Genomic DNA, 15,000 nt, shown 5'->3' with positions numbered 1-15,000 from the left:
GTACAAGGTTTCGTGACAAGTCTGGCATCAGATAACCTCCAATTATTTGAAGAATGTATGCTCGAGCATATCGAATTTTTTCTAGTACGGTAGAATCATCATCCGGCTCCGGAAATGTGTCTCGTAACCAGCCCATCTCGATCCGACCTCCATTAATATTGTCTGGAATAGCACCCAAAAGCTCGTAGCATACCGCTCCCCAATCAGCAGAATGAACGAACCCGTCCACCGGCAATCCTAATTGCAAATGCACGTCTTCCAAAGTGATAGTGCACTCTCCACATGGAAGATGAAATGTGTGCGTCTCGGGTCTCCACCTTTCTATCAACGCACTAATAAGTTTCGGGTCCAACTTGCACCCCCGGCCTATCATCGTCACGTGCCAAAAACCAGCTTCCCGTAGGTAATCCTCTATCAACGGTGATGGAGGACCAATCATGTTACGGATATAGCATTGCAATATCCGATCTACAGACTTTTATAATAAATAATAAAATAAAAATTATTTAAATTTGCATAAATGACAGAAATCTTAAATAATATTTAAATATTAAATTTTACACTTACCATTTGCATTTGTTCAACGGATATGTGTTTATCATCGAAGCGAATTAATTCTCCGGCCACTGCTAACACGATCAATTTTTTTTATTTTAAAAAATAAATCTAGAAAAAATATAATTAGAGCTTTTTTGAAAAAAATTAATGAGAGTTTTTGAGAGGAATTTAAGAGAAATTTGAGAGATTTGAGAGGAATTTGAGAGAATATTGAAAGATTGAAGATTGAAAGGATTTAAGTGTGAAAAAATGAAAGGGGTGGGGGGTTTTATAGTTTTTTTTTTTGGACCGTTGGGGGGGTTGCCAATGGTCAAAAAAGTAGTCGTTGCTACTGTTCAAACACGGGGAAAACGCTTCCTCAAGGAAGCGCTTTGCCTACATGGACAGAAAGCGCGCCCTCAAGGAAGCGTTTTCTGTCCACGTAAGCAAAACGCTTCAATGAGGAAGCGTTTTCCTGCTTTTTCCCCTGACAACGCGCTGACGTGGACGCGTTTTGTAAAAATTGGCCCATTCCGATTAATAATTTCTGACCTCGCCCATTTCGATAAATTTAAAAAAAACAAGACTTTTATTGGTAATTTGCCCGATTATCTCCCTCCAAACTCTTCCAATACTTTTGAAACTCATCATAAATCCTAATAATAATAATATACTACATAAAATTCATATTACCCGATAATAAAATGTTTTTAAAAATTAATTTATATACTAATACATTTTTCATCTATTCTAAAAATAGTTTAAATTCATTATAAAATTAAAATAAACATGGAAAACAGAATGTTGTAAGAACTTAATAATATATACAAATTACAACTAATTCTAAACATTTTATTCAACAATTACTTATTTCACACTCCAAGTCTCCATCCTCAAAAATACTAAGAACTTTCAGATTGTACAACTCATATGGGGTTGACCAAAATTGTAATTTTTCTACATTTCTTTTTTTCCCTTATAAAATCACCTCCATCCCCGCTGAATTTCATACTTATGCCTCCATCTCCAGTTGTATGTTTTTCATCATATAAACCAGAAACCTACCTGGTGTTAATTTCAGTAGCTAGCAGCTAGCATGGGCTCTACCCTTTTAGCCTACTTTTTAATCCCAGCAGTTTTTCTTGTTCAAGTAACCTGTTTTCAGTTCAATTTTTCAACTTTCCAGAAAGAAGATGAAAGCCAGCTTACCTTGAGTAGGAATTCTTACATAGTTCTTGGAGCTATCCAAGTTACTCCTGATGTTAATGGAGGTTCCATGCAAAATTTGTCTGGACGAGCTCTGTATAAGAAACCATTTAGGCTTTGGAAAGGCAACCACACCACCATTGCTTCTTTCAATACAAGTTTCGTCCTCAATATCCGCAACCAAACCTCTCCTGGTGGCGAAGGCGTTGCCTTTTTAATAACCGGAAACTCCAGCCTACCGGACAACAGCCAAGGACAGTGGTTGGGGATGGTAAATGCCAATACAAATGGTTCTTCTCAGGCCAGTGTGGTGGCGGTGGAATTTGACACCAGGAAGAGCGACGACCAAGATATGGATGGCAACCATATTGGGTTAAACATAAACAGCATCCAGTCAACCAAGCAAGTTTCTTTAAGCAACTACGGTGTTAACATTTCGGGAGGTGAGGATTTAAGGGTGCAACTTCGTTATGACGGCCAAAAGTTGTCAGTTTTCATTGGGGACAACCAGACGCTTGTGCTTTCTCAGTCTCTTGATCTCTCTACTTATCTTCCGGAGAAGGTTTTCATGGGATTCTCTGGTTCAACAAGCAATGAAACTGAGCTCAACTGTGTGAAATCGTGGGCGTTTTCAGGTACTGATATAGGAGGAGATCGCAATCTACGGTGGGTTTGGATCATGGTTCCGGTGGCAAGTGTGGGTATATTAGTTGGAGTTGCCATGTACTTGTGGTTGAGGAGGGTATACAAAGAGGAGGATTTGGAGGGTCAGGGTGGTCGACTTCAAGGGAACATAGAAGATGAGATTAAACGTTCCAATTTGGGTCCAAGGAGGTTTGGGTTAAAGGAATTGAAGCAAGCGACTGGGAATTTTAGCCCGAAGAACAAGCTTGGGAAAGGTGGATTTGGAACTGTTTACAAGGGAACCTGGAGAAACAACGACGTGGCTGTCAAAAGAGTGTCCAAGAAATCACACCAAGGCAAGCAAGAATTCATTGCGGAAGTCACTACAATCGGCCACCTCAATCACAAAAATCTCGTCAAGTTAATAGGATGGTGCTACGAAAAGCGGGAATTTCTCCTTGTGTACGAATACATGCCCCATGGAAGCCTCGATAAGTTCATCTTCTGCGATGATAAACCAACCCTGCAGGAGGAATCCACACTCAACTGGGACCAAAGGCTATTGATAATCCAAGGGGTGGCTCAAGCACTAGATTACCTTCACAACGGTTGTCAAAAAAGGGTGCTCCACCGAGACATCAAATCTAGCAACATCATGCTGGATTCCGAGTTCAACGCCAAGCTCGGAGATTTCGGACTGGCCAGAACCATCCAAGAAAAAGAAAAAACGCACCATTCGACCATCGAGATCGCTGGCACGCCAGGTTATATGGCCCCAGAAACCTTTCTTATAAGCAGAGCCACGGTGGAAACCGATGTTTATTCCTTTGGGGTTCTTGTGATGGAAGTTGTTTGTGGGAGAAAGCCCGGAAATCAAAGTGAGCTAAACAACTACAACAATAGTATTGTGAATTGGGTATGGGATTACTATAGGAAAGGAAGCATCAGTGGCGCTGCTGATTCCAGGATGGATGGAGACTTTGATGAAAAAGAAGTGGAGTGTGTGCTTGTTCTAGGCTTGGGTTGCTGCCATCCCAACCCACACTATAGGCCTTCAATGAGGACTGTGTTGCAGGTACTTTCAGGTGAAGTGGATCCACCCCAGGTACCCCAAGAGCGACCTTCATTTGTGTGGCCAGCCATGCCCCCATCCTTCAACCACATGGATGATTCACTTACAGGAAGTCAACTCACTCCGTTTACGGATCTTAGTGGTAGATGAAATCATATCAGTCAAGCCCAATCTCCATCAATGATTCATTCATGCTGCCCTTTTTACTCTTTCACTCTCTTAGGATTTAGTTCTCTTTTGTTTGTTGGAATTTTAAATGTGTTGAATATCAACTTAAAAGTGATAGTGAATTAAAAGTAAATTGCAGTGCTTGTAAATAGTTTCAGGTGAAATTATTTTCCTCTTAAAAATAATAAAAAATTAATTTAATTCTTTAAAAATTATAAAATATAAATTATTATTAATAAAATTACAATTTAATTTCCTTAGTAAAATTTTCTGGCTTCGCTCTGCTATAGTTTAAAAATGTCAACATCTGTGACATATGGCTGACCAAACACTAAAACCTAACCAAAGAAACTTACGCCATCGACTATTTTATAATGCCAATGAGCAGCAAATCACTAATTAGCAAAGGTAAACGACAAGAAATGAATAAAAAAAAACCAATGGAATCTATAATTACGAATTAATTTATTTTCATCTTAATCCAAAAATTTGACCCATAATTTGTAAGCTTCCTTACTTGAAAATGTTTGCCACCATTGATACGATATGTGGGATTGGATGTTCTTGGCAGGTTTTGGCATTGACTTCTGATTTGTGAATTGCATCTAGAATTGAGAATTAAAATATTTATAGAAAATAGATATTTGTGTAATTTCACGAAATTTTGTTCATCTTCCAAACTTCATTTATTGGAAATCACTCATATTTTTTCCGCATTTGAGCTGTACTCATTTATATTTTTCATGATAAAAAAAATATAATTATTGAGTAATAAACTTGAGATTATGTCTTGTTATAAATTAAAGATTTGTTTTTCATAATTTACATATAAATATTTAAAATAACAAGAGGAAGAAAGAAAGAGACTCCAACAGCAACAGCGGCTTAAGGGTTTGACCGGATTGGAATTCAGACACAGTGAACTTCAACCTTTGCTGTTTCCTGTTTCTCGAGAAACAAACAGAGAAGAGAAAGGATGGTGCTCTCCTCATCTCTGCATTCGCTTTGCATAATCCCCCATACCTCTCAATCTAAAATCCCAAGTATCTTCAACCTCCTAAAGTCTCCTTTATCCAAAACCCACCTCAAATTCAACCCCATTTTCAAACCCTCTTCCCTTTCCCTTTTCCCTCAACCATCCAAGCTCAGACCAAAAACCCAAAATTTCCGTACCCCCACCATCCGCTCCCTCTTTACCGGTATCGTCGAAGAAATGGGTGAAATCAAGCAACTGGGTATGGCCGATCACGGCGGATTCGATCTCAAAATACACGCCAAAACTGTTATAGAGGATGTCCACCTCGGTGACAGCATTGCGGTTAATGGAACTTGCCTAACGGTGACGGATTTCGACACCTATTTGGGAGAATTCACGGTTGGGCTGGCCCCTGAAACCCTAAGGAAAACTTCATTGAGTGAACTGGAACCCGGGTCATTGGTGAATTTGGAGCGGGCTATCCAGCCAACAGGCCGGATGGGAGGCCATTTCGTGCAAGGACACGTGGATGGCACAGGGGAGATAGTGGGGAAACAAGTGGAAGGGGATTCATTGTGGATCAAGGTTAAGACGGATAAAAACTTAATGAAATATGTAGTGCCAAAAGGATTCATAGCTATAGATGGGACTAGTTTGACTGTGGTGGATGTGTTTGAAGAGGAACTTTGCTTTAATTTCATGCTTGTAGCTTATACACAGCAGAAAGTGGTGATTCCTTTGAAGGAAATTGGGCAAAAGGTGAATTTGGAGGTGGATATCCTCGGCAAGTATGTTGAGAGACTTCTCAGGAGTGGTTTTGTTGATTCCATTAAAGACTCACGATTTCCAGAAACTCATAACAAGGTTAGTTCATGCTTCAGTTATGTTGTTTTTACACTAGTTGTTGAGTCCGGTAGCTACTTATAATTTGCATAAGTGAGAATCAGGTTGATTTAATGATTGGAATGTTGTAGCAAAATGTGTGTGTCTCAAGGAATAATGATGTATGTGTTAGCCAATGTCTGATTCTTGAGGCATTATTGGGGATGGCTTGACTGACTGATGGGGTCTAATTTGGTAGTTGTTCTAAAACCTGATGATTGTCTGTATTAGACAGGCATTGTCAATCAGTTGCCAAAATCTTACAACACATCATCATATATGTGAATTGCCAGTGCTTCCTCTTCTGCTTGTCATCTTTCTCCAGTGATGTGTTCCTCTTCATATTTCTCAAAGTATTTGTGTCGGATATTAGTGTTCAATACATATTCAAGTTATGATCTTTCAAATATATGTATTTAGAAGAAATGAAGCATACTCATGTCGGACATATACCCGAATCTAGTACCCGTTCTCGATTTTGGGTTATATAGGTTGCCTTAGGCTTTTTTGGTTGGAAATATCAAAATTACTTTTATTGTAACGGTTAAGTTCATAACCATTTACTCCCTCTCTCTTAATAAATTGGTTAAAATATGCTACAAATCCCTATACTCTACGTACATTTGAAATTTAGTCCCTTTTATTTTGAGAAATATAGTCATTTTATTTTTTGGATTTAAAAATTCAAGTTCAGCTGTTAACACTGTTAAAATTCTTGTGTCAAATTTGTTGGTGTGACGATTTAAAAAAAAAATGAACTTTGTTGGATGGATTGCCTTTTTTGACAGAATTGATGAAAAATAAAACAAGTTTTAATTCCAGAAGGTAGTGAAGAGGATGGATGGTTTCATTTCAAGGAAAGGGTGGTTTCTCTTTGCACAGCATTTAACCTTCTTCAATAACCATTCAGCCAAGCTCACTTTGGGGGGCTTCAGCTATAGACTTCACCATTCACCTTTGTTTATTTATATCAGTTCTGATATTTTGAGACATTGTCCTATCTGTGTTCTTTTTCAATAAGATATCTGTGTTTGTGTTTGTGCAGTGCTTTACTTACTTTTTCCTCTTCATATTTTCATATCTTCTCCTCTTTGGTAGGCAATTGAACATAATGTTATACTCAATAATAATAAGTTATGGATTTAGGTGAATTTTAATACCTATACTTTTTTATATTTTAAAATTTCCACCCTAATCCAAATTATAGTAGTCAAATCCATTAAATCAAATTTTACTATTAGTCGCATAGCATGTATAAGTTGTAGATTTAATCTTTGTTTTTCTATTTGATCTTATTTAATTTTTGGGTTAATACACATATAGTCACTCAATTATAAAAAGTTCTCTTTTTAGGCACCCCAAATAAAAGGTTTTCAACTTAGACACTCGCATTACATAGTTTGTTCATTTTGATCATTCTGGTTAAAAATTTTAACGGAAATTTGACATGGCATTTTCAAGCAGCCATTAAAATGCAAGTTTTCAATTTAGACATTCACATTATATGGTTTGTTCATTTTAACGGAAATCTGACATGGCATTTTCAAGCCGCCACTAAAATGTGGTTTCTTCAACAGCAAACCTTCAAACAAAGTGCAAGGTGTTGATGAATGGATGATCCAATCCCCTGGAATATCAAGGTGCAAGTTGAAGAAACCATTGTGCATTGTCAATAAAGCGTTTTAATTGCTGATTGAAAAAATGTCATGCTAAAATGATTTTTTTTATAGTTGAGTACTTATTTGTGTAATTTACCTAAATGATATTCAGTAAATTTATTTACTAAAGTTATGTGATTTTTTTAATATTATATGAAAATAACAAATTAACATAATATTATTATCATGTTTATTGTATAAGATTTTTAAAAATAATAAAATTTAACTTAAATCGATTTAAAGCTTATACCATTTAGGTTGAAGATAAAATTTCAAAATTAAAATAAGTATAAGAGCTGAAAATGATCAAATTAAAATAAAAATATAAAATTCAAATTCAAAACTTAAACATAGTACAATGACTAAGGGTCTTTTTGGATAGACATTTACCTCGAGTGCAGTGCATTTAGTTTTCTTTTTGTGTTATGTTACAGTATTTAATTTCACCGTCACTATTATTTTAAAACTAATTACAAGAACACACACTGCTCATTCAAAGGGACCCTAATAGTAGAATTCAAGTTAATTGATATCAATATATAATTATAAACCAATTTGGAGCATTTAAGTTTCTTTTAAAAGGCATAATGATTTATTTAGTTTTAAAAAAAATCATTTTAGTTCCCTATTTAATTTTTTGTTAATGTGGCATACATGTAAATGCCATGCCAAAGATAAAGTAAACGTATTTAAATTTTAAAAGCTATTAAAAATTAAAAAGTATAAAAAATATCTTTTTTTAATTTTTAAAAAATTAATTAATTATTAATGGAACATATGTAGACTATCAGGTAAATTTCACGTCATCAAAGTTAGCTAACATTAGTTACTTTATCTATTTTGCGACAATTTGAAAAATAATAAAATTTCAAGGACTAACATAACTTTATTTGTAAAGCTGGTGGGTCAAATAAATCATAATGTTTTTTTAAAAATTTTAGAAAAATATGACTTTTTCTTGATATTATTTTCACTGTATTCGGAGATCAAAATCCAACATCATACCTAAGCAACTCCTTAGACTCAATAAACATGTTGCAGAAGCAAGTCCATGAAACCTATTTCAGGACCAAAATATATCTTTTCCCAACTTTTAGCTTTATACCTCATAAAACCTTTATCTCACCCACAGTTCATCTTGGTGCTCAACTCTATCTCAACACCGAAAAATTGTGCATTCAATCCCAGAAAGCAGAACAATAAATTCAGAAGGGGAAAAAATCAATATTCTAAGATATGTTTACCAATGCAGGAAATTTCAATAAAACATTTACCCTGAGAATCTGGTTGTTAACTAACAAATAGGAACTTCATTAGAATAGGAGCGCGATAAGAGATGAAGAACACAGAAATTTGAGTACATGAAAGGCAACTCATAACACCGATAATCCAGATCAACATTGTAGGGATATTACTTGGAAAACTCAAATATCAATGGAAGATACAGCACCAGACTAAACCCAATTTCTCAGAGCCAAAGAAACGGTAAAAGGATTTCACTCCCAACAATTCAGCATATTAGCCTTACCCCCACTATTATTCACTTCACAAGATGTCGCAACCGCATCTCAAACCTGCAAGTGATAGTCGAGGGTAAAGGCACGGATATCTGACGGGCCAGTCCCAAGCCTGCCACCAAACATCAGAACCAGGACATGATAATAAGAGAGAGCTTCACTAAGATTGATAGTAAAACAACTAGTAAATAAGGAACAAGCTAAAGTGCAAGTTTCACATTCATTCAGATCATACTGCAAAACAACAAAACTACAAAGGAACCCCCGAATAGTTGGGGAAAGAGACAATGAAACCGGAAAACTTAAAACAGCATTTTTCAACAAACATCGGGAAACAGGTTTTTCTCCCTACTTCGCCGTTTATGCATTTAAGATGATAAATGAAAGTTCAGAAACTAAATTTCTCTTCCCTCAATGAGCTTCACAATCGTGGCAGTTTAAGAAATAAAAAATTGAATTACCTTTTGTTAATGGTGCCATAGTGAAACTTTACTTTCCCAGATTTAACATCTTCGATGTACTGCAGCAACAGAGAGATAATACAGTTTATGAAAATTTATGTCTGATGAGAATTTTTAGATAAATTTTAAGCATATTTACATTTATGGAAAGAAAAAAAAAAGAAAAAGCTCATACCAAATTCAAAGTAACAAAAATGGAAGAAAATGCCAAAGAATCAAAGGGAATGTCGTCCAATTCAAAGAGACAGCACTCAGATGATTCTGGTCCTGGTGAAAATTGGGGCTTCTTCAGCTTTGCCAAGAAGATTACATAGGTCTGCTCCAAAAAAGACAAAGCGATGTTAGATACATAAACATCTTCCATAAATGTACATAAGATACAGAAGTAAATTAAGGATGCTTCTTCTAACTTGTCCAATAAGGGGAATATCCAGTTGTGCAAAAGGGGAAATGACTTCCACTTCAGCACCTGCCTCTTCCCATGTTTCCCTTATTGCCCCTTCAGCAGCAGACTCCCCAATTTCCAGGTAACCAGCAGGAAGAGTCCTATGTTAATGCCACCCAATCAACTCAAATATTTGTATTGCCATCAGAGATGGTAGAAACTTGCTATTTTACAAGAAAAGCAAGTGTGAATACTCCATGCTTCAAATGCATAATTAATCTCTTTTGCAAACAAATATCAGAAAATGAAGAAAACAATATTCAATCCTTTCCTAAACAAAATTCCAATCATATAAATACATACCAAAGACCAAAAGATGGTTCAATATTTCGCTTGCATAGTAGAATCTTTCTATCATGCTCAATGAGGCAACCCACAACCTAAAGGTATCATCAATTTAGAACAAAAATTAAGCATAAAAATATATTCTTGAAAATTGAAAGCAATTCAAAGCCTGCAACAATGTACAAATTATCAAGGAAACAATGATTCAGAATACAGGAAGCATACATTTTATTCAAAGCATTTTTCTCTACTAGCCATCTAAAATAGGAACGAAACCCATTACCTACCCCCACCCCAATGCTTGTGGGCTATTTGAAGAAACCCTAAACCCATATTTTTCATGTTTCCTAATAGATAAATAAAAACTTGCAACAAAAGCAACCATTAAAGATGATTAAAAAAAATTCCATTTCACTTTTAAGTAGTTGATTAAGTAAAACCATGCCATGATCCTTCACGTTACTTTAAAATCCTGATCAAAAGCTAAGACAAATGACAATCATGACATATGGAGACAGGAAAAAAAGAAAAAGAAACCCTAACCCCAAGCTGTGCAAACCTAGGGGGCTTCTCTTCAAAGGCTTATCAAAGCACGGAAAAATCTTTAGCTTTCTGAAAGATGTATGTTAAAGTAACACATAACCCTGTTCCATGCAAATCTAGGACCTTCCCTTCAAACTTCAAAGACCCTATTCTAGAGGATTAAATATCTGCAATGTGTCCATAAATCAAAGTGAAAAAGCTTGGAGAGACGAAGACCATAACACTGAGCTATACTTGGGCTGAAACATGCAATATTTTGATTGCGGCAATGAATTAACATACCATTTTTGGGTTTTGATAGGCAATTTTTCCACAAAGGGTGCAAATAGCTCTTATCTTCTCTTCTCCATCAGGAATTTCATGCTTTGCTGGGCCGCCACACCACTGGCAGAACTTGATCTTACGGACATTGCCCTGTAAAATGACAAAGACACTCAATCACTGGCATACAATTAGGTATTTTCCTTCACATTCTTAGTCTTGACCCCTTGGGATATTCTACCACCATAGGTAAAGAAAACAACCACAAAAAATGTCAACACAGATTCCAACTTTCAGTTTATCAAAGCATTTAGTTTACAATTATCTTGTAGGAAAATAAGTTATGGCTACTATCAGCATTTTGAGGTTCAACAATACAACTATGAAAAAGAGAGTTAAAATTTCTAGCCACCTTCACTTTGCAATATAAGAAATAGAAAAAGAATCAACGAATACTGAGCAGTAGAGCATGCAACATATGAATCCCATTCTGCTCCCTCAAACAAAGTTAAAGACTAAGATTCTTCTAATGCTTAATAGATAAACATTCTGAAAAAAGTAAATAAATACAAATACCAAAGAAACCAGAATCAAAAGCCTACATCAGAGTCAAACTAAGTGAACCATGTTTAGCAAAATAACCATACACGGAATCCAAAAACAAAAGAATATCAGACATGTTTATAACATAACAACTGCCAAATAACAAGACATTAGGAGAATCCGCACAAGGTACTATAAATTTCCTAGAAGCTGTGTTGCTAGCAATATTTAAGAAATCAAAGGAGCCATTTCTGGAAAAAGCCATGCTACGTTAATCTAATTTAGGGTGAAGAAGACAAATAATCAAACATAGAGTAAGCTTGACATATGACAGGTAATATAGAGAATGATGACTGCAAGAATAAGAGGGGGGGGGGGGGACTTACAAACTTTCTCCACAACATATCTACATAAAAAATGAAGTGAAAACTAATTCCTATGAAGCAAATGTTTCAAACAAATAAAACAACTAAATTACAGTAGATCCAAAACAGATATTTTTATTGGTGTCCACAAAGTAAAAAGGAGCAGCGAGAAAAGATAGCTTTAATGTTTATACTTCCATCATAATGCAAAATAGCACAAAAATTAAACCAACTTGGCTTATACAAAGAATCATTCAATTTAAATCATAATTTTCAATGAAGGCTGATCACATAACTACAATTCCACAGATAATTGAATGCAAGCCTACAATCAATATTCCAGATAAAGTTGATAGAACAGAAAACCAAACCCACCACATAAGCATTTGAACCCTAAAATACACTGAACTTCTTTTTAAAAATAAATAACTTTTTATACTAATCATAAAAGTAAAACACAAAATTAGTTGCTTAATTACACAAAAAGCACATCAATTTTTCTTTTATAATGTGTTCAATCAACCACGAAATTCACAATTCCCAACAAAACACTCACAGCTAAATGAACTGCAACGGAAGAAGAAGAGGAAGAAGGGGCATCTGAGTTGGACTGGGACGGAGATGAAAGCATCCGAATCACTCTAAAAGACAGAGATTTGGGAGTTGAGTTGTAGCTTGTTTTTGAGGAAATTAAAGAAAACCCATTACCGGAATGAGGCTTCTTTAGTCTTTGAGAGATAAACCCAGATGAACACCCAAGAATTTGTATAGCTTTTAGCATTAGGAAGTTGAAACAATGAAAAAGAAAAGGAATAGAGGAGGGAGGAAATTGAAAAGAGTTGAAGAAAAGGGATATTTTTGGTAATTCAAATGATATATACTCCTATGAATGTAAGGCGCCGTGGTTGGTCGATGATGTTTATGATTTCATTCACTGACTCTGCCTTGTTTTTTTACAGACAATACGATAATTAATATCTATTTCCATTTTAATTCATTTAATTCTACCTACTTAACTTTTTACCACATAAATGCTCCAATATAATATTAATTCAATATAAAAATAACAAAAAAAATTTTAAAATGTTACTTTTTTTTTAAGTATGCATAAAAAGTTATGAATGTACCGCAATTTTTATAATATATATAAGATAAATCATATCATGATTCACTCAATTATTAGCATATTTCTATTTTAGTCATCAAACCATAAAAATTTTCAATTATGTCACGTTTTAGAAAATGGTAAATGAAAGTGATGATATGGTCCTTTTTAACTAGTATAATAGCACAAATAATTTTTTATACTTATATATTTTATCTATTTGATCTTAATTCTAAATAATTCAATAAACTTAACCTTTTACATTTACAAATTCTATCAATTTAACCATCAAACACGTATAATTAAATATAAACACATATAATATTATTTATATATTTACATAAACACATTTAATTGTGAAAAAGAAATATTCTCAAACATATTCGCAAAACTAAACAATCCCACTCTGAAACACCATCTCTCACCACTTTCCAACTTCAATCTTTGGCAGAAGAATCTCACTTTTTAACCTTAAAACGCAAATACAAACACTTCTCCAAAGCTCTCAACCCCCAACTAGACCAGAGTCCTTCAAGAAAACTATGGGAGAGAATAATTAATCATATATATTTAAATAACAATTACTTACATTTAAATTTAATTAGTATTGTTATTTTATATGATTTGAAGTGTCACATCTTGAAAATCAAGTTAATAAAATCAGGTTGTTAAATCGATGGTTTGAGTCTGATACCAAAATTAGGGTTTTTATTTTATTAATTGACTTAAAACGAAACTTAATTATGAGATTCAATTTGAAACTTATTAATTCGTCTTATAGAAGAATTTTTAAAAACATTTTGGGATGTGATGTTTGAATTTTATTCGGGATTCTCTAGTTCGAGAATCTCTAGTTTAGGGTTAGGGTTACGATTCTGAGAAATTTTCACATGTTAAGGTTAGGGTTGAAAATGGGAGGGAAGAAAACACGTGCGTTTTCAGCTGAGTTAGCAGAAAAGATGCTGAAAACGCGCCTTGCAGGATGCATTTTCAGCTGAGTTGGCGCCATGCAGGCAGAAAGCATGTCCTACAGAACACGGTTTCAGAGTACCTTCTGCCACCTTAGCTGAAAATGTTTCCTATAGGGCGCATTTTCTTCCCTCACATTTTCAACCTTAACTCGTGAAAATAATTTTGAACCCCGAAATCCCAGGATAATTTTCAAACATCCTATCCTGAGAATCCCGATCATGGGCTCCCACATTATTTGTGCTTTTTTTTCTTCCCAATTGCCTATATAAAGGAGGATTTTGCTCCCCCTACTCCAACTTTCTCGACCACCGACCTTTACAAAATAAAATTCTCTCTCCTAAATTGTTTTTTTGTTGAGTTTTGAAATTTCTAGATGGGAAGATTTATTTGTGTTTGATAGTTTTAAGGTTTGTTTGAGTTCACAGTGATGCAGTGATGCTCAAAGACCCTTACATTTCATCTACGATGTGGGGATAGAACCATTACCTTAGAAGCTCATCACATTGAAACTCGGGCTCCAGTTCACAATGGTTATACAGTCACAAGTTGAAATATAACTAAGGCCCTCAATTGATAGTGGTTATGCAGTCACGGGTTGGAGTATAACTCGGGAGCCTAATTAATGGTGATTATGCAATCACGAGTTCAAGTTTCATGCCATCGAAGATTATGCTTTATAAACCTCATACATAAGTTTGAAACCATAATTATAGGGAAAAACTAACGGGTTTTCTAGTATATTCAGTTTATTCTCTTTTTTTTCATCTCCTTCAAAGCAATATCTTTAACCTTATTGTTCGAAACTTGTAACAAAATTAAGGGAAAGAGGACTTTGGAGAGATTGTTACGGTGAAAAAACCTGAAAGTCCTTCCAGGGCGACAACGATTGCTGTGATTAAAGAACTCATTAATAACAACAATTGTTGTCGCCCTAACTCGAGTTTTAATTTTCTCTCCACTGCAACAGTCACTCACCCCCTGAAACCCCTTTATTTTCTCCTATGATTATAGTCTTAAACTTATATGTGGGGTTTATAAAACATCCTCTTATTGTATTATGAAACTTGAACCTGTGACCGCATAACCATTGTCAATTGGGCTCCCAAGTTATACTCCAACCTGTAATCGCATAACCATCATATGCTAGGAGCCCTAATTATAATTCAACTCGTTACCGTATAAATTCGAAGCCTAAGTTACAATGCGATTGGCTCTTAAAATTAGGGTTTCATCCTAACACGACAGATGAAATGTGTAGGTCTCCAAACGCTAGTACATCACTATGAACTCAAATATACCTTAAAACTATCACAATGTTTACCTTAAATACAAACACAAATAAATCTTTCTCCCCAAATTTTCAACACTCAACACAAAAAA

The 15,000-nt window shown here is 35.0% G+C and overlaps 3 protein-coding genes across 6 annotated transcripts; 2 read left to right on the top strand and 1 right to left on the bottom strand.

The window, feature by feature from the left end:
* The first annotated feature begins 1,485 nt into the window (after positions 1–1,485).
* LOC107890119 (probable L-type lectin-domain containing receptor kinase S.5) lies at positions 1,486–3,793 on the top strand. Its single transcript, XM_041076615.1, has one exon. It carries the CDS (start codon positions 1,634–1,636, stop codon positions 3,587–3,589), a length of 1,956 nt encoding a protein of 651 aa, XP_040932549.1. The 5' UTR covers positions 1,486–1,633; the 3' UTR covers positions 3,590–3,793.
* Positions 3,794–4,288: 495 nt separating this feature from the next.
* Positions 4,289–7,307, top strand: LOC107889498 (riboflavin synthase). 4 transcript variants are annotated; one of them, XM_016813944.2, is made up of 2 exons: positions 4,289–5,447; positions 6,254–6,503. In XM_016813944.2, the coding sequence occupies exons 1-2, from the start codon at positions 4,584–4,586 to the stop codon at positions 6,257–6,259; spliced, it is 870 nt and encodes a 289-aa protein (XP_016669433.1). In that variant the 5' UTR covers positions 4,289–4,583; the 3' UTR covers positions 6,260–6,503. The 4 variants fall into 4 exon arrangements, with proteins under 4 accessions (XP_016669433.1, XP_016669432.1, XP_016669430.1 ...); XM_016813943.2 differs by lacking the exon at positions 6,254–6,503 and adding an exon at positions 7,043–7,307 and having other exon boundaries at positions 4,434–5,447; XM_016813941.2 differs by lacking the exon at positions 6,254–6,503 and adding an exon at positions 5,701–6,006 and having other exon boundaries at positions 4,434–5,447.
* A 1,100-nt stretch (positions 7,308–8,407) lies between these two features.
* On the bottom strand, positions 8,408–12,500 carry LOC107889499 (nudix hydrolase 23, chloroplastic). Its single transcript, XM_016813945.2, has 7 exons — positions 12,100–12,500; positions 10,657–10,788; positions 9,850–9,926; positions 9,512–9,647; positions 9,277–9,417; positions 9,102–9,160; positions 8,408–8,752 (listed from the first exon to the last, which is right to left on the bottom strand). The coding sequence occupies exons 1-7, from the start codon at positions 12,322–12,324 to the stop codon at positions 8,692–8,694; spliced, it is 831 nt and encodes a 276-aa protein (XP_016669434.1). The 5' UTR covers positions 12,325–12,500; the 3' UTR covers positions 8,408–8,691.
* Positions 12,501–15,000: the final 2,500 nt, after the last annotated feature.

This window comes from Gossypium hirsutum, chromosome A09 (genome assembly GCF_007990345.1).
Source record: "Gossypium hirsutum isolate 1008001.06 chromosome A09, Gossypium_hirsutum_v2.1, whole genome shotgun sequence".
Lineage (NCBI taxonomy): Eukaryota > Viridiplantae > Streptophyta > Magnoliopsida > Malvales > Malvaceae > Gossypium > Gossypium hirsutum.
Note: the sequence above shows the minus strand (reverse complement) of the source record. Positions and strands in the feature narration are given on the sequence as shown.